At 38.6% G+C, this 18,454-nt stretch overlaps 1 protein-coding gene across 4 annotated transcripts in view; it reads right to left on the reverse strand.

The window, feature by feature from the left end:
* RGS12 (regulator of G protein signaling 12) overlaps nucleotides 1-18,454 on the reverse strand; it is a 211,118-nt gene that overhangs the window by 58,747 nt on the left and 133,917 nt on the right. For all 4 annotated transcript variants that reach the window (XM_036764419.1, XM_036764416.1, XM_036764417.1 and 1 more), the window contains 6 exons: nucleotides 16,204-16,373; nucleotides 15,272-15,364; nucleotides 11,037-11,180; nucleotides 8,917-9,096; nucleotides 6,716-6,869; nucleotides 2,735-2,811 (listed from right to left, as the gene is read on the reverse strand). In XM_036764419.1, coding sequence (XP_036620314.1) covers nucleotides 2,735-2,811; nucleotides 6,716-6,869; nucleotides 8,917-9,096; nucleotides 11,037-11,180; nucleotides 15,272-15,364; nucleotides 16,204-16,373 — 818 coding nt within the window. The remainder of the gene's footprint in view (nucleotides 1-2,734; nucleotides 2,812-6,715; nucleotides 6,870-8,916; nucleotides 9,097-11,036; nucleotides 11,181-15,271; nucleotides 15,365-16,203; nucleotides 16,374-18,454) is intronic.

Genomic DNA, 18,454 nt, shown 5'->3' on the forward strand with positions numbered 1-18,454 from the left:
GTAATATCTTCCCCATTCCATATATGAAGAAAGTTTGGGTTATAGGGGCTAAGTGACTAGCCAAGGGTGTTATTCTAAGACGGGGTGGGGAACCTGCAGCCTCAAGGTCACATGTGGCTCTCTAGGTCCTCAAGTGCTGAATCCAAACTTCACAGAACAAATCCCTTTAATAAAAGGATTTGCTCTGTAAAACCTAGACTCAGTCAAAAGACGGCACCCAAGGACCTAAAAGGCTACTTGTGGCCTCAAGGTGGCAGGTTTCCCACCTCTGCTCTAAGACTACTCTGCCACATAATAATACAAAACAATATAAGAGTAGGAGTCAAAATTAAGGGCCAAAGATGATAACTGCTTTACATGTTAAAAGAAGGGAGAGATCATTACAGGCTGGAGTAATCAGAGAAGCCTTCCTAGAAGAGGTAGATCTTGAGTTAGGCCCTAAAGGATGGGTAAGACTTAAATAAGCAGAGAGAGGAGGGGGGAAGGACATTCCTGTTGGGGTGAACTGTGCAAACGAAGGCACAGAGGTGGGAACGACTGTGTCATTTTCGAGTGGAGACTCCCATCACAGCAAAAGGATTTCCAGAAAATGCTGTAAGCATCTCCCCCACCAGATATTGTGCACCATGGCTAGATAGTTCCACAAAACTCTTTATCAGCTCCAAACTCAGCTCTTGTGTGGGGCAGGCCTGTGTGCACTAAATCTTTGAGTAGACGCCCACTCCTCCTCCGGCTGTAAAGGCCTATGGCATGACTCACAAGCAGAGAAGCATTCTCATAAGCTGCAAAATGACAATCCTGTATTCTCTTCACAAAAACTCTCAGTATAAATTTTACAAATGTAAAACTTCCTTGATTTGCACTTCAGTTGTGAGCCACTATAAGAGTACCTCCTATCTCCTATGGAAATTCCACAGAAAACCTCCAAGAAGAGATTCAGTTTTAATAATGGCCCAGTCACCATAGGTAATGCTGCCTTTCTGACCTTTTGTAAAGTCTGATGATCTCCGTCACAGTAGTTAATAAAATTCAGTGCAGTGAATGGAAAGAGTGATGGATATGGAGTCAGAAGAGACCTGGGTTTCAACCCCAACTCCAACAAGTAGTGACACCTTGTTATTGCAAACTGATCTCCTCTCTCTGTGTCTCAGTATAATCATCTGTAAAATGGGGGTCATCATTGTGCGCTGCCTACCTCCCATGGCTGGTATGAGGAATGTGCTTTGTAATCTGGAAACACTGCAAAAATGTGAGCTACTGATGATAAGAATGAGAATATTTCCTCTGAGACAATTGTCTACAACTTTACTGAGGCCCTATTTGAAAGCTGCCTCAGGGTGTGGAGGGTTCCTGAAGGCTGTGCCAGTGGTGCTGCCAAGTGATAGGCTGCCTGCCGGGTATCTCAGGAATGGCCTGGCTGAACTCCCAGAGGATAATCCCCAGTTTGTGTGCACATAAAGCAATACATCTTCTAGCTTCAACCCTCAAAGACCAAATCCTGAGTGATATGGGCATTTGCAGTCTGTGTCAGTGGAGATTAGATACACCCCCAAAATTATAAACCCTTAAAGTCTGAGGAAGTGTTTTCTACAAACTGTCAATTTCCAAAGTAAGGCTAAGAGGCCAGGCCTTTTTGGATGCCACATGACATCGCTGACTTGTACTGTATGGGCAAGTCCCTGAAATGCTCAGGTTTTTCATGTGAACTTCTGCAGTTTGGGCACATTTTGTACAAGTTGTGATCTTAGGCTATATTAGGAGAAGGATATCATCAAGGTGATAAGTTACAGAATCTTAAAGATCATTAAGTTGCACCTGTTTGACAAAATTTTCCTCCTAGGACATTTTAGAGGCCACACTATGGGGATCAGCTGAAGGAACTTGGGATATTTCTCCTAGAGATGAGAAGACTTAGGTGGACATCACAGCTGTCAGGTTTTCATGCAGAAGAGGGCTCTGTCTTGTTTTGCTTGTCCCCAGAGTGTGTAACTAGGAGTAATGGGGGAAAGCTGCCAGAAAGCAAATTTTAGCTCATTTAAGGTCTTCAAATAGGCTACATCAATACTTATCAAGGAGGGTAACAGGGATCTCAGGATCCCAGACTGAGAGTTGGAAGAGACCTCAGAGATCACATAGATCAACTCCCTCATTGTACAGATGAGGAAACCGAGACTAAAGGAGATGAACGGACTTGCCTAAGGTCACACTGCTAGAATGTATGTGAGGCTGGATTTGAAGTGGGGAGTTTCTGACTCTAGTTCATCCCCCATGTCAACTAGCCTTCTCCCTCGAGGGAAGAGACAGTATCTTTTACTTCCAACAGTGCCTGACTGTAAATGTCTTGTACCTATGTAGGTATCTGCATGTTGTTTCCCCCATTAGAATGTAAGTTCCTGGAGGGCAAGGACTATCTTTGCCTTTCTTTGTATCACTAGTGCTCACCACATAGTAAATGCTTGTTGACTAATGGGCTAACTTTGTAGTCTCAATAAATATTTGTCAACTGGCACATAAAAGAGAAACCATCCACCCAAATCAGAAATTTTTTCTATTATACCAACTTTCATTAATAAATTGGGGCATTTTGTATTTTTTTTTTTACAGTTATAAGACAAATTTTAATCCCTGTGAATTTTGATACTAAAGATAGCATAGACAATGACTAGTTTCATAAATAAGATTTTATCACCATTTAAAGATAAATTCATTTTGTTTCTGAAAAGCCACAATTTACCAGGTCAAGACTTGCAGCAGAAGACATGGAACCTTGTGATTCACGTCGATGTAATCCACCATTAGAGTGAAGAGTATCTTTGTGGAGAAAAAGAAAGTTAGAGATGGCATTATTAATCAATACGGCAACAAAAAAGTTTTGTTTTGAAATTTCCATTTACTATCAAAACCACAATTATCTGCATACTTCTCCAAATCTCTACTTTCCTTAGCTATGGAGGTCAGGGCTCTACAGATCTTGACCTATCTGAAAACTCTTATAAAAGAATTTACTCATTTGCCTAGGCAATTCTGAAGGGATAAACAAAGCCAGGGAATTATATTCAAGGGCTAACATTAAGAGTATTCATTATACTGGGTAATGAGGTCAAGAATCCATTTTGAATTCTGATCTCAAACTATATTTACACTAACCTCCAAATAACAGCAGTTACTCAACAACACAGTAGATAATCCTTAAAGATTCCACACCTGTGCTTTTGATCATTAAGGACAGATTTCCTAAACAGCTTGTTTTCAAAATGTTTTTTCTTCAAAGCATTTTCATTAAACTCCATCAATTTGGACTAATTGAGGTCTAGGCCTGTTAGAATTAGTGAAAAAAGCCTGAATTACAGTTCTCATTCCTCCATTTATACAGTGTTCCAAAAGAAGCTTACAAAATGCTTCCTGGTAGAGGTTAAGGGGTTTGCTGAAGTGAACAGTGATATTAAATCATCTAATAGCTTTAGAGAAAATAGTAATCATTTGTATAGGTTAGGAATAACTCTAAAGTGTTTAAGGGTACTTTATTTTCTTTAGTCTTTTAAATATTCCTTCATAGAATTATTTATAAATCAATTGACAAATTTTCATTTAGTCCCTTCTATATGTTGAGAGTGATGTGATAGAACAGACACTACAAGTGGAATGAGGACTGGTTTTGGATGCAGGCTTCCTGACTCTGTGTGACCTTGGGGAACTTTGAGACTCAGTTTTCTCATCTGTAAAATGTAGTTTCTCTTCTAACTCTTAAATTCTCTAATCCTACTATAAAGAAAGAATTGGATAAGAAAAGGTAAACATCAGCCATGTGCCAGGAGTAGTGTAACAGAAAATGCACTAGAATTGGAGCAAGGGGCTGGTTTTGAATTCAGGCTCACTAACTGTGACTTTGAGGAAATCACGTAAGCTCTGTGGGACTCAGTTTTCTAGTATGTAAACAGTTAGATGATCTCCAGTTTTCCTTCTAATTTTAAAATCTTATCATCTTACAGTGAATAAAGAATCAGCTAAGAAAAAGTGATCTACAGCCCTGAAGTATCAAAGTCAGTGAGTCTAACAATGAGCTCTATTTGGTTGTGATGAGGGCACAGTTTCTGGGAGCCCCCTTGAATTCTCCTTGAATCTTTCAACTACATCTGGCCTTCCCCTGAGACTATAAGCCTTATGTTATCATTAGGCCCAAATCTCTACCTAAGCCTTGCCCTCTATTGTTACTACCAATATGCATGCCTTCAGTTACTTCCCAACCCTGATATTATCAATATCCATGCCTTCAGCTTCTTCCCACCCTTAATCCCATTCTCTTGGTTCCTGGACTCTGACCTCATCTTGTCCTCCTTAGACTCCTCCTCAAGACCCTCCCTAAAGCCCTCCTCTAGTCATCCCAGACCACCCCTCAATCCCTCCTACAATGTTTGTGTATATAATCTTGCCTCCATGAAGGCGCTCAGATTCAATCTAGTTCAGTAGATTGAATCTGGCCTGCTTGGGAAAACAGGCATCACAAAGGGTGGGATTTCTTAAGACAACCGGTTATGGCAAACCCTTAATAAACTTTGTCTTTCCCCTTGGCTGAGAAGACTTGAGTCAAATTCTTTCGGCAGGACCCGGCATGTCGGTACTTTGGGGTGTCGAGCACCCCTCAACCCCCAACCTCTTCAGTTGGGCATTCTTAGCCTTTTTCTAGCATCATGGACCTCTTTGGCAGTCTGGTGACACCTATGGAGCCCTTCTCAGGACAATGTTTTTAAACGCATAAAATATAATGCATAGGATTACAAAAGAAACCAATTATGATGAAATGAATTTATAATTTTTTTTCCCATTCAAGGAAGGGTCCCACGGACCCAAGGTTAAAAACCTCTGTACTAAAGAATCAAAATTATGTCAGTGGAAGGGCCGTTAAGATGTAAAACATTAAGAGTGAGAAGCAATGACAGAATATGGAATTTGGGGTTTGGAAGAGACCATAAGACATAAGATATAAAATACAGAAGGTCAGAGCTAGATAGGTTAGCACTTATCAGGTCAACCCCCTTGATTTTATAGATGAGGGAAATGAGATGAAGAGTGGAAAAAGCACCCTGCCCAAAGTCATACAGGAAATTAGTGACAGAGCTAGGGCTGGGTCAGATTCCCTTGATCTTAATTAATTCAGAGTTCTCATCTACACTGAATTGCCTTGTTCCAATTCATTCTCACTTTTAAAATTTAATTCATTCATATGCATAGATAGCTCAGATCTATTAGCTGGGCTCCCAGTGTACCACACTTACTCATCAGAATCACCCCTGAATAACAATAATTCTATTTTAGCCTAGAGGCAATTTAAGAGACTGAGTTGGGTCCTTTAGTTTATCCTTTGGCCTTCTGGCAGGATCTTCATTTAAGCTATGCTTTATTGTGGAAAGGTCACGTAGGGCTCTACCAGTTACTAGCCGCATTAGCTATGTGACCTTGGGTAATTCACTTAATCTCTGAGTCTGACTGTCAGTTTTCACTCCTGTAAAGTAGGGATAATACTACTTGACTCTACTTCACATGGTTGTGATTAAATCAGTGTGTAAGCCTTAAAGCATTCTAGAAATGTGAGTTATCATTATTATGGCAATTTCCCCCACCTCTGTTTTTTTCAGTCCTCAAAGAAAATTTCACAACTGTACTTGGTAGTACCTTCCAGCGGCCAGTATAAATTTTTGTTTTGCTCATTGTCTTGGCCTAGCAAAGATCCCACTCATTCTTTCTCTTTGGCCCATCCCCTATTTTGGGATGCCGCCTGTCTCACCTTCACCATCCCCCTCCCCATCCATGTCTCCTTCTAGCATAGGAATCTATTAAGTGTCCCTCTTATACCTGAATTCGTGAAAAAGAAAAAGAATGGAGAGAAAAAAACCTCAAATTTCCCAGCTTTAGTTTTAGTAAAATGTTAACTAAGGATTTCTAGCTTACAAAAAAGATTTAGGGGCCCATGACTGTGTCCTTCAAGTATTTGAAGAGTGCTGTTACTTGGGATTAGATTTGTTCTGCCTAGTACCAGAAGGCAAAACTGGGACCAACTGTTAGAGGTCCCAGGGAGGCCAACTTGAGTTCAAGCCTGACAATGGAATGAGTTGATTTAGGAGGTAGTGAATTCCCAGGTACAAGAGGAGTGTCTGAAGCTGGTAATCACTGGTCACAGATGCAAGAGAGGGTCTCATATTATTGGTACTAGCTAGACTGATTCAAAGGATCAGAGATTTTTGAGCTCAAAGGGATCTCAAAGGGGATGTAGACCCCATCATTTTACAAATGAGAGAACTATATCCCAGAGAAGTTAGATTTCCCTAAGGTCTCTTCTAATAGTAAGTCTAGGAAAAATCTGAAAAATAAACTATACATTTTGTCTAGGCACACATAAATCTCACGCAAATATATTTTTAGCAAGGGCTTGAAGTGAAGAGTTGAATTAGAATGTACATATACCCACTATATTTTTTTAGGAGGATCTGAAACTATTCTTAGTTTTTGGCTGACTGCCTATTAGATGCATGTATGCCAGTGAAAAAACCAATCTGCTCCTTTACTCATCTAGATGGAACAATATTTAAATCATCTCACTTCCTTTCTTCTCTTAGCCACCTGTGGCTTCGTGTGGTTTAGTGGAAAATCACAGTGTCACCCACACCTCAAAATTAATTATGGATCAATTGATATGGCCAAAAAAGACAATGATACCAACCCTGTGAGTGATCCCCATGTTCCTTCTTTTTCTGGGACCGTCCAGTGCTCTTGTTCCTTGACCAGGAAAAAAAGGTTCCTTTGCGTTTCTTCTCCCCATCCTCTTCTCCTGATTCTTCATTTAGGGATCTTCCTGATTTTGACTTTCCACTTAACTGCCATTAAATTTAAAACTTTTTAAAACAATATGTCTTCTGTCAGTGCTATTAAAATGTTGAAGTATACTGGGTACCAAACAAAAAAAGTATGGGATAAATTCCCAGTGATAATATTAAAAACTATTTCAATTCAACAAACATTTATTAAATTTCTGCAACATGAACAACACTGTGATAAGTGCTAGGCTGCAAAGATGAAAAATGGCATAGAGCTTCTAGTGAGGATACAACACATATGCAGATATGGGCAGGTTGGAGCTAGACTGTAGAGGGCCTTAAATATCAGGCTATTTTTAATCATACCTTTGCATTAGGGAGAGTATTTTGGGAGCTATGTGAAGGATGAGTTGGAGAGGCAGGAGAGAGGAAAACAAGATCATACAAATCAAAACAGGCGATCCAAACAGAGAACAAACGAGACTTTTTTTCTATATTCCAACGGTTTATACTTATGTAGCGCATGCACACATATATACATATATACACATTTATATGTGTATATATACATACCCATACAAACATATATGCATGTAGTTATATGTTTTGGATATGTATTATGTTTCTATATGTGATGGTTTGCATATGCATATTCAAAATACACCCACATATACATGTACTCTGCGCGCGCGCGCATGTGTGTGTGTGTGTGTGTGTGTGTGTGTGTGTGTGTGTATCCCTTTCCACCCCCACCTCCAGTGTACTAAAGGTTTCAGGGTCCTGATCCTGTATTTTATCTGGCCCCATGACTCTTACCCAGGGTTTCTTGACTTTATGCCAGTGGAGATTTTTTGAGCACTGGAGGAACATGATCAGAGTTTCACACTGAGAAGATTAATCTGGTTTGTTGTATAGTATTAGAAGGAACAGATTGGGAAGAATAGAGATTTAAGGTGAGGAAACCAGTTGGGAGGCTGTAAACAATAGCCTCCGTGAAAGGTAATAAGGGCCTGAGCTAGGGCACTGATCGTGGGAATGCTAAGGAGGAGAAAGATAGGAGGGTCAGGACAGAAAATCCACAGGGCCCAGTCAATGACCGGATATGGGGAGGAGGGAGGTTAAGGAGGGAGTGAGAGATAAGGAAGTAGAGGCAACAAAGAGGCTACTTTTTCAGAAGTTTTTAGTGAAGAGAAGAGGGAGTAGCAGCAGGGTTAAAAGAAACGTCTTGGGTTTTGTTTTCTTTTGAGCAAAGAAGAATAGCTGCATGTAGTCCAGGCAGAGGAGGAGGTGGCATGAAGACATAGGAGGGAAGAGAGAACATTAACAAAGCTATGTTCTAATGAAGTTAGGAGGGAATGGGATCAAGAACACAGCTAGAGAGCCCTGGCTTTTGCAAGGAGAAAGGCTACATCTTCCTCAGAATAAGGAGGGAAAGAAGAGAGGAAGTTCATGCTGGATGGCCTTTATCTCCTTGCTTTATGCAGGAGGAAAGAAAAAATCTGATGCAAGTGAGAGAGATGGCAGTGGGCAGAGCACTTGAGGAGAGGAGAATGGTCTGAGTAACTGTTCGGGAGTTCAGTCAACAAGCAACGAGAGCCAAGTAAGATGAGGAATGAACCCAAAGACCCAGCTGAAGTCAGATAATATTAATTTGTAGTGGATCCAAGCAGCACAATTTTTTTTTCAGCATATAGGGTTTAATATGTCTTTACTGAATTGAAGTGAATTTTATGATTCTGAACAACAGAAAAAGAGAAGCAAATGTGATGTTGTCCAGGGCTGGGTCATTTGAATTAAAAAGATAGCCATCAAGGCTCTGATCAGAACATAACCTCCTATTAGAACACTGTTTCTAAAGGAAAATAAATTTACAGCCCCTTTTCCAGGAATGTAACCTGCTTTATAAGGACAAAAATTGCCTATATTTGAATGCCTAATACCTTCTAATATATGCTTATTTTCTTCCATGTGGAAAACTGAATTCAAATTTGTATTCATTTCGTTTTCTGCAGTATGCTTTTCATTTCAGTTTTTATTACGTTATTCATTTTTTTAAAAAAAAACTAACATTGTATCTCAAACCTACTATGAGTATAATAAGCAGCACCTTTTTTGGCGTTGAGACATTAGAGCGATCTGAACTGATGCTGTGTTTAGAGGCAGGACTACTTGGGACTTGTTGTGAATCAGGTAGAGAGCGACCTTCTACTTCTGCCAAAATACATTCTTGATAGAGCTGGGATTTCAGAAAACGAGTGTAACTATCAAACTTCATCAAGTTAAAAATCTGAAAAGTAAACACAGTGGAACATATGTGTACATGAAGTCTAAAATGCATTACTTAGACCTACAGTTAAAATGTTGAGTGGGTGAGTAGTACATGTCAATCAACCCCATTTCTGAGGACAGTGTTTTTGTTCTACCTTCCTCCCAAATGTCAAGGCCTCCTAAAACTCTTCTAGCATTTACATTTTTGTCTAAAGCCATTTGCCCAGTCACTTAACACTTTTAAAAACTGCCCTTTCATTCACTACTTTCAAAAACTGAAAGGTTTTGATAAGAAGTACAGCAACAGTAATGAACAGATTATCAAGAGTCCACCAACTCAGAACCTTTTGTAAGTTTTACTTTACTGAATATGAAGAGACATAAAAAACCCAGAATATTTCTAAGTGAGATCTGCTTTCAAAGTGTTCAGATCCCAAATTAAGACTAACCAAATGCTTTTTCCATCTTGCTGATCCAAATTTACAAATTGCTTCTCAAACACTGTCAGTTCTTAGACTCAAGAATCCTAAACCTACTATAAAGAGCTCCAGGCCATCCAGTGACCCTAAACTAAAACTGACCACAGTTTCAGAGCAGACCTAAAAAACCGAAAGTAGGGTCTGCACCTGCTATTCAATAACTAAAGTCTAATGCTGAACCCAAGCCAGAGGAGTCCAGTGAGACTAAGCAAACATTGTTGGGAACACTGTGTCTTAAGTCTGTAAAGCACTATGTGAATGTGACCTATTGGTAGTAACAGCCATTTTTTCTTATAATTGGTAGGAAGTGGGTTGGGGAGCAGGTCTGGATCTGTGACTTTATCTCTATGAGAAATGACTAGTGTGGAAACTCCCTCCATTAACACAGATCAGCAACTCATCTGTCGTTTAGTCTTATGAGAGCTGCCTTGGGCATTGAGAAGCAATCACTTGCTTATGGTCACATCGTATCTGTTAGAAGCAAGGACTTGAAGAAAGGTATTCCTGGCTCTTAAGTCCAACTTTCTATCCATCACCCTTCTGCCTCTCTCCATTCTGTAACTTTCCATAAAGCCTCTAAAGAAAATTTATCCAATATCTGGTCCTCCTAATATTTCAGGGTTATACTGCAATGCAATGCAAAATGCATTATCCATCTGTGGCCATTCACTCTGTGACAAAGAACTTGGCGTCATTGAAATTAGCATGCAGTTTTCCAAATGGTATATAGGCCAATCTCCTCCTCCTATTCAATTCTGGCCTTAGCTCACTGTTCATTTGCAGAGCCTATCAAAGGTATATTACTAAAGGGCTAATTCAATAGGCTATTTATATAACTGCATGTCTTTCCAATGTGGACCACAAGGTTTATTTCTTTCACTAAGAAAAATAATTTCGTATGCAGCATGTACTTATATACATTACACGGTATACATAATAAGTATGTATGTGTGTATAGATAAGAATACTTAAGATCATAGAATCATAGACCTCAAAAGCCTTAAGTCCAATCCCTTTCATTTTACAGATAAAGAAACTGAGGTCCAGCTGGTCAGCTAGGATTTATTAAGCACCTGCTATGTAACAGGCACTGTGCTAAGCTCTAGAAGCATTGGGTAAGGCACTGGGTTAAGTGACTTTTCCAAGGTCACACAAGTATAGGTAGGAACTGAGCCCAAGTACCCTGACTGGGAGCAGTGCTCTTTCTATTATGCAGCAGAAGGTTAATATGGAATAAAATTATGTTTGTTAATTTTTCTCCCTTCCCAGAACCTCTGAAATTATCAGGGATTTCCTCTGATTCTCACCTCCTTTGTAAAGGCAGGAGCTACTTGAGGTGTTGAGAAAGGGTACCATATTTAACCAACAACAGCTTATCAGCCGCTCTCCTGTCAATACAATCCGTGCCCATGCATGCTTTAACAGGAAGGGTCCCACCAGCCCTGGATTCACTCTGGCAAAAGCTGGGAAAAGAAATTACCTGCAGCTGTTGTTCCTTGAACATGTCTGGATGTGGTGCGTTGAGAATATCATCAGCCAACTGTGCCTGGCTATCGATGTTAACCGGTGTGGTAGCTTTGCTACACAAGAATTTTGTGAATATTTCACGGGCTCTATAGGAAAGCTAACAAATAAAAGCAATGTTATGAGAGAAAGAAATTCTGACCATGGCATACTATGATCTGCACAATCTTATACATCACAAAACGAGCTCTTTAACATAAGTGAGATGAATTCAGATAGTTAATTCAACTAGATGAAACAAGCAGAATAACCTAAGTCTTTTTATCCTTAACCATTATCCTTAAATTAGTCCGAAGGCTGAGAAGTTCCTATAGATATGGTCATCTATGGTCATGACAACTTAAACTATAACAGGTCCTGAAAAAAATTAATTCATGGCTGTGGGTAGGACTGAGCACAAAGGTAAATGGAGTCACAGAAATAAAAGTTAGAATTGTAGAGTAGAAAGTCTCCTCAGGGATCACCTACTCCCACAGATGAAGAAAGGGAAGTCTAGAGAGGGAAAGAGACTTGTAATAGGATGTAATGAAATAGTGGTGGGCTTTAAGCCATCAGACCTGGGGTTAAATCCGACTGGGTCCTGTGACTTTTCCCTCTGTGAATCTGAATTTCTTCATTTGTAAAATGTGCCCTTCCTGTCTCACAGGGTTATTGTGAGGAAAGGGTAAATCTTAGAGTGCTATAGACATCTGAGTGACAATGATGAGGACCATAGTGATTACCCAAAATGGAGGTGTTGGTGACATACAGAAAGAAAATGACAGAGCTGGAAACAGAAGCCTGGTCTTTGCAGTACCAGAACAGATGCACTGCCCTTTCCATTAAACAATGATTTTTGTTGTGAGCTTATTACTTTAATCACCTTGTTACAAAAGGAATAAACCTAGACTACATAAATACCCCCAGAAAGAAGCTGCAAGTCTTACTTTGCCTTTGTTTTTTAAAACATTTTATTTTTCCCAATTACATGTAAAAATAATTAACATTCATTTTTTAAAATTTTTGAGTTCCAAATTCTTTCCTTTCCTCCTGGTCCTGCCTCCTTGAGAAGGCAAGCAATTTGATATAGGTTATACATGTGCAGTCATGCAAAACATATTTCCACGTTAGTCATGTTGTGAAAAAAATACAGACCCTCCCCTGCCCCCAAAAAAACCCAAGAAAAATAAAGTTTTTAAAAGTATGCTTTGATCTGCATTCAGACTCCATCAATTTTTTTTAAGGGAGGTGGATAGCATTTTTCATCATAAGTCCTTTAGAAGTCCTTTAGAACTGTCTTGGATCACTATATTGCTGAGAATAGCTAAGTCATTCACAGTTGATCATCATACAATATTTCTGTTATTGTGCTCAATGTTCTCCTGGTCCTGCTCATTTCACTTTGCATCAGTTTCCATAAGTCTTTCCAGGTTTTCCTGAGAGCATCCTGCTCACCAGTTCTTATAGCACAACATCACAATCATATACCACAACTTGTTTAGCCATTCCCCACTTGATGGGCATCTCCTCAATTTCCAATTCTTTGCCACCACAAAAAGAGCCACTATAAATATTTTTTGTACATAGAGGTCCTTTACCTTTTTGTTTTTTATCTCTTTGGGATACAGATCTAGTAAGTGGTATTGCTGGATCAAAGGGCATGGTTCCAAATTACTCTCCAGAATGGTTGGATCATTTCACAATTTGACTGAAAGTACATTAGCATATCAATTTTCCCACATTCCGGCTAACATTTGTCATTTTCCTTTTCTGTTATATTAGCTAATCTAAAAGGCATGGGGTGGTGCCTCAGAGTTGTTTTAATATGCGTTTCTCTAATCGAAAATGATTTAGAATATTTTTTTCATATGACTATAGATAGCTTTGAGTTCTTCATCTAAAAACCGCCTGTTCATATCCTTTGACCATTTATCAATTTGAGAATAACTTGTAATCATATAAATTTGACTCAGTTCTCTATATATTTGAGAAGTGAGGCCTTTATCACAGAAACTTGCTGTAAAAATGTTTTCAGTTATGATTACTGTGTATTTCCCTCCATCCTATTTTCCTCCTTTCTCTCTGTCTCTCTCTCTCCCCCCTTTTACCCTGTCTATCCTCAAAAATGTTTTGTTTCTGACTACCCCCTCCCCCAATCAGCCCTCCCTTCTATCAGTGCCCTGCTTTTCTTATCTCCTTCCTCTCCTACTTTCCTATAAGGCAAGCTATATTTCTATATCCAACTAAGTGTGTGTGTTTATGTGTGTTATTCCCTCTTTGAACCAATTCCAATGAGAGTAAGGTTCAAGTGCCTCCCCCACACTCCTCATATTCCCCTCCACTGTAAAAGCTTTTTTGTGCCTCTTTCATGTGAGATAATTTACCCCATTCTACCTCTCCCTTTCCCCTTCTCCCAATGCATTCCTCTTTCTCACCCCTTAATTTTATTTTTCTAGGTATCATACCATCATATTCAACTCATACTTGTGCCCTCCGTCTATATACACTCCTTCTAACTGCCTAATGATGACAAAATTCTTAGAAGATAATCTATCAATCTCCCTTATAGAAAGGTAAACAGTTTAACTTTATTGAATCTCTTAGGATAGCTCTTCTGACTGTTTATCTTTTGATGCTTCTCTTGAGTTTTGTATTTGAAAGTCAAATTTTATATTCAACCCTGGTCTTTTCATCAGGAATGCTTGAAAGTCCTCTATTTCATTAAATTTCCATTTTTTTTCTCCTGAAGGATTATACTCAATTTTACTGGATAGGTGATTCTTGGCTGTAATCCTGACTCCTCTGTCCTTTGTATTATCATATTCAAGCCCTCTGAGACTTTAATACAGAAGCTGCTAAATCTTGTGTTGTCTTTACTGTGGTTCCACGATATTTGAATTATTTCTTTCTGGCTACTTACAATACTTTCTCCTTGACTTAGAAGCTCTGGAATTTGGCTATAATATTCCTGGGAGTTTTCATTTTGGGATCTCTTTCAGGAGGTGATTGGTGGATTCTTTCAATTTCTATTTTACCCTCTGGTTCTAGAATCTCAGGTCAGTTTTCCTTGATAATTTCTTCAAAGGTGATGTCTAGGCTCTTTTTTTCATTACAGCTTTCAGGTAGTCCAATAACTTTTAAATTATCTCTCCTTGATCTATTTTCCAGGTGAGCTGTTTTCCAAAGAGATTTTTCACATTTTCTTTTTACTTTTTAATTCTTTTGATTTTGTTTTATTGTTTCTTGATGTCTCACGGACTGATGAGATTCCACTTGCCCAATTATTATTTTTAAGGAATTATTTTCCTTAGTGAGCTTCTGTACCTCCTTTTCCATTTGGCTAATTCTTTTTAATGAGTTCTTTTCTTCAGTGAATTTTTGTATATCTTTTTTTTCCATTTGGTCAACTGTGCTTTTTAAGTTCTCTTCAGCAGATTTTTGTGCTTCTTTTACCATTTGGCCTATTATTCTGTTTTTTAAAGCGCTAATTTCTTCAGTATTTTTGGGCCTCCTTTACCAAGCTGTTTACTCTTTTTTTCATGATATTCTTCCTAATCATGAGATCACAGAATTTATAGTTAGAAAGGAATAGTCTAACACCCTCATTTTCTAGATGAGAATACTGAAGCCCAAAGATGGCAAGTATCTTGCTTGTGGTGCACACTACTTAGTAAGTAGATAAAGCTAGCCTTTGAACCTATGCCCTCTGACTACAGACCCAGGATTGTTTCTCCTAGATAATGCTTGCTAAGACTTCTTTTATAAAAATTCTCACATCACCAAAATTAAATATTATATATGTGTATATATATATGTATATATAGAGAGGGAACTGCATCAAAAAAGGAATGTCCATAATTAATTTAACATTGTTGTTGTTCAGCCATTTCCATCATGTCCAACTCTTCGTGATGCCATGTGGGGTTTTGTTGGCAGAGATACTGGAATGGTTTGCTATTTCCTTCTCCAGTTCATTTTACAGATGAGGAAACTGAAGCAAAAGGCTAAATGATCTGCCCAGGGCCACACAGCTAGCAAAGTGTCTAAGGCTGGATTTGAATTCAGGTCTTCCTGATTCCAGCCCATCTGAGTTAAAATTTAACCTTCCAAAATATTGTAGATACTAATCATAAGTTTAGAGTACACATGGGAAAGCAACACTGTTCTTTCATCTTATTTTATTAATCATTTCATATGTATAATTGATATTACCTCTTTTTTGTCATGTGCAGGTACATGGCTAAAATATTCACAGGCCTGCCAGAACAAAATATTTTCTTCACTGAATTCTTTCCTTAGAAAATCCTAGGGAAAAAATATCAAGAGTTAAAATTGCAGCCTTAATGATGAAAGCTAAGTTTTTGTTTAATGTGTTGTTGTCTCATGTTCTTTCCCTCCTTTTTTTCTTATCTTCAGCTTTTGTAGAGACTGCTCTGTGTTGTGGGTTCCTCCATGAGAAGTGAAGATCCAGCAAAAAGAGGGTTGGTCACTTCTCCTCAATTATTCTAACAGCCTTGAATTTCTTAAGAGTTTAAGACTAGTTTTTATTATTGTTGAAACCTAAATGCATAGATACATTTCTGAAAAGGAAGCACTGAACAGAAAATTCAAGGAAAACCAGACTTTGTAACTGTGAAACGTTGAATAAATAAGGTAGAGGAATTTCTCATCTTTTTTTCCTCCTTCTGGGATGCTAGTCACTACAAATGCCTGTAAACCAGTGTGTGTGTGTGTGTGGGTGGGTGGGTGTGAGTGACACTGTTCTGCCCTGTTTCTGGGTAAGGCCTTTAAGCCCATGGCTAGAAGAAGGAGCAGGAGCATGTCAAGCCAAAACAATGTGAAAATTACTATTGTGGAGCATTATAGGCTTTGGCCAAACTTAAGATGTCTCCCAATATACCCAACTTACTTTCAATGGAAGTAGAGGCAACAGGACCAGACTAAATATGGGGCCCAATGAGGGACAATGTAAAGCAATGCCACAAAATTAAAAAAAAATAGAAACCGTTAAAAATTATTTTAACCTCTGGACCAAGAACTTGACTTTATTATTCCTTGGGGACCCTTTGGAAATTCTGTAAAAACTATAAACACATGCTTCTGCTTTGTCTCAACAAGTTTCACTGTCTCCCTTTCTTACTTACAGAAAAGTATCTAACACCAATGGGATCCTGCAAAAGACGCTCGAATGAAACAGCCCAACTTGCAACTCTCCTTTCCCGAAGTCTTCTGCAACTCTGCACGCTGGGAAGGCTGGCATTGCTACTGAGGCTGTTGTTGCTAACACAGTCTTTCAAATCAGTACTGTTTAACTCTGTTGGAAAAATACAAATGCATTCTTTTTAGTCTTTAACAATCTGTAGCACTGTATTTCAGTTTTCAGCATAAACATTAAAAGGTAAAGAATGACCCTCCAGTTTTCCATCTATTAGATTTTCTTTTTAAAAAGGAAATAATCAGCCTTCAGACATATTTCTACGTAAAGAAGGAGGAAATGAGGTCATCATGATAATTAAATGTTAGAATAAAAAAGTCCAAATAGAAGTAGTATCTGCTTATGCAAAGACATTTTGAGCACCTGTTTTCCAGGGCATACATTAAACTGCATACCATATGAGCTTCTATCTTGAGTGAGCTGGGAAAAGAGAAGGTGATAATCCTTTGGCTACCATTACTGTTAAGTGTCCTTGAATAATATATTCTCCTTTTTGAAATGGAAAATAAATAACCAAAAAAGCTCCATTATGTATTTATCCAATGAATCAAATAAAGTCCACAATTTTGGAGAAAGAATGTTATTACACTGTTTACCATAAAACATAATACAATGTTATTAGCACTGTATACCACTAAATTCAAATTTTAATTGTCATAATATTCTGAGTAGTTGATTCAATGCCAGTACCACAAACGTGAATTCATCTGTGTATAAATAAATTATCTAGTATATGGTCTGGCTACATTTTAAAATATAAAAATCATAGTTCTTCATCAAATATGTTTTTAGGCAGTCTTGGGAAATACATGTGTCTTAAAGATAAAGCACTCAGGTGGCTGTGTACGCATGGTATAATCAGGATAAGTTATCTGTGGTTGATTAGAAGCAATGTGCTAAAGGCCACAGTCACTGGTTTAAATTTTAGTGTGTACCAGATAGATGTGACATCTTCTGCTGTCCCAGCTGCATGCTTAACCTCAGGGGATCATCTCAATAATGTATGCTGTTAGTCACAAGTCAGACTGATTAGAGAGTGTATATGGAACAGAACAAAGTCAAAGGATCACCAAGTTCACTGAGTCAGAGCAATGGGGATACAAGGGACTTCAGAGGCCATCTAGTCCAACCCTTAGATGAGGAAACTAAGACCCAGAGACTTTAAGCAACTGCCAAGGTCTCAAAGAGGTAGAATCTAAATCAAGGTCCCCTGGCTCCAGGGCCAATGCTCCTTCTATTGTACTAAGTTGCCTCTAGGTCTGGGCAGTTTGAATGGGAAGCACCTCAGCACGTCAGGGAGAAGGAAGAAAAGAAAAAAAGCATCTAACTCAGGAGGCAGGTCCTACTGATGGCTGTCACTGGCACCACCTTCACCTAAAGAGTGATAAAAGTTATCTTACACTTACTTAGGGTTCTACACTCTTCAAAGTACTTTAACAGCATAAGCCAGTGTTGCCAGTTGGTCCATTCCATGACTTTATAAAATGACTAAATCATTTCACTTCTTGACTCTAATAAAATCTTTAAACATCTGTAAAATGAGGATGAGAATATTTGTTCTCAATCCTTACGTGGTGGTGGTGGGGAAAAGGCTTTGCGAATTTTAAAGTGCAACAGTAGTATATTATTATGTAATCATGGTGTTCAGAGACCTTAGAGAATATCCGGCCCAAGCTCTCGCTTTGTGGATGACTTCTGTTTGTGAAGGACAGAACATAAGTAAACAGAATAAATTACAATAGAAGCCTAGTTGGAAATGAACCATTGTCGGGGGAGTGGAGTATAAAGGTGGCCATGAATGTAGACCAAGCTTAATTTGGCTGTGTGTTTTGGGATTCAAAGTGACAGAAAGCATGATTTTATTATAAACCAACACACACGCACACATATAGGCATACCACCTTTTCAGGCTGGGGTCATGATCTGCCACTTTCTATAACAGGAAGAACAAAATATTCAAAGTTTTACAAGCATTTTAGATAGGAAAAAGAAAGAAATTTGTAGAGAAAAGGAGTAATCAAAACATTCTCACCACCAAAGAAAGAAGAAACAACAAGTTTCAATAGAAGAAACCATGGACAACAGCAATTTTATGTTACTTCCAAGGCTATTATCACTAAGCTGGTAGAGTAAATATTCTATTGTGGAGAAGAATTGCATTTGTGAACAACATAGCCACA

The sequence above is a fragment of the Trichosurus vulpecula genome, chromosome 6, assembly GCF_011100635.1.
Source record: "Trichosurus vulpecula isolate mTriVul1 chromosome 6, mTriVul1.pri, whole genome shotgun sequence".
In the NCBI taxonomy this organism is placed as follows: domain Eukaryota; kingdom Metazoa; phylum Chordata; class Mammalia; order Diprotodontia; family Phalangeridae; genus Trichosurus; species Trichosurus vulpecula.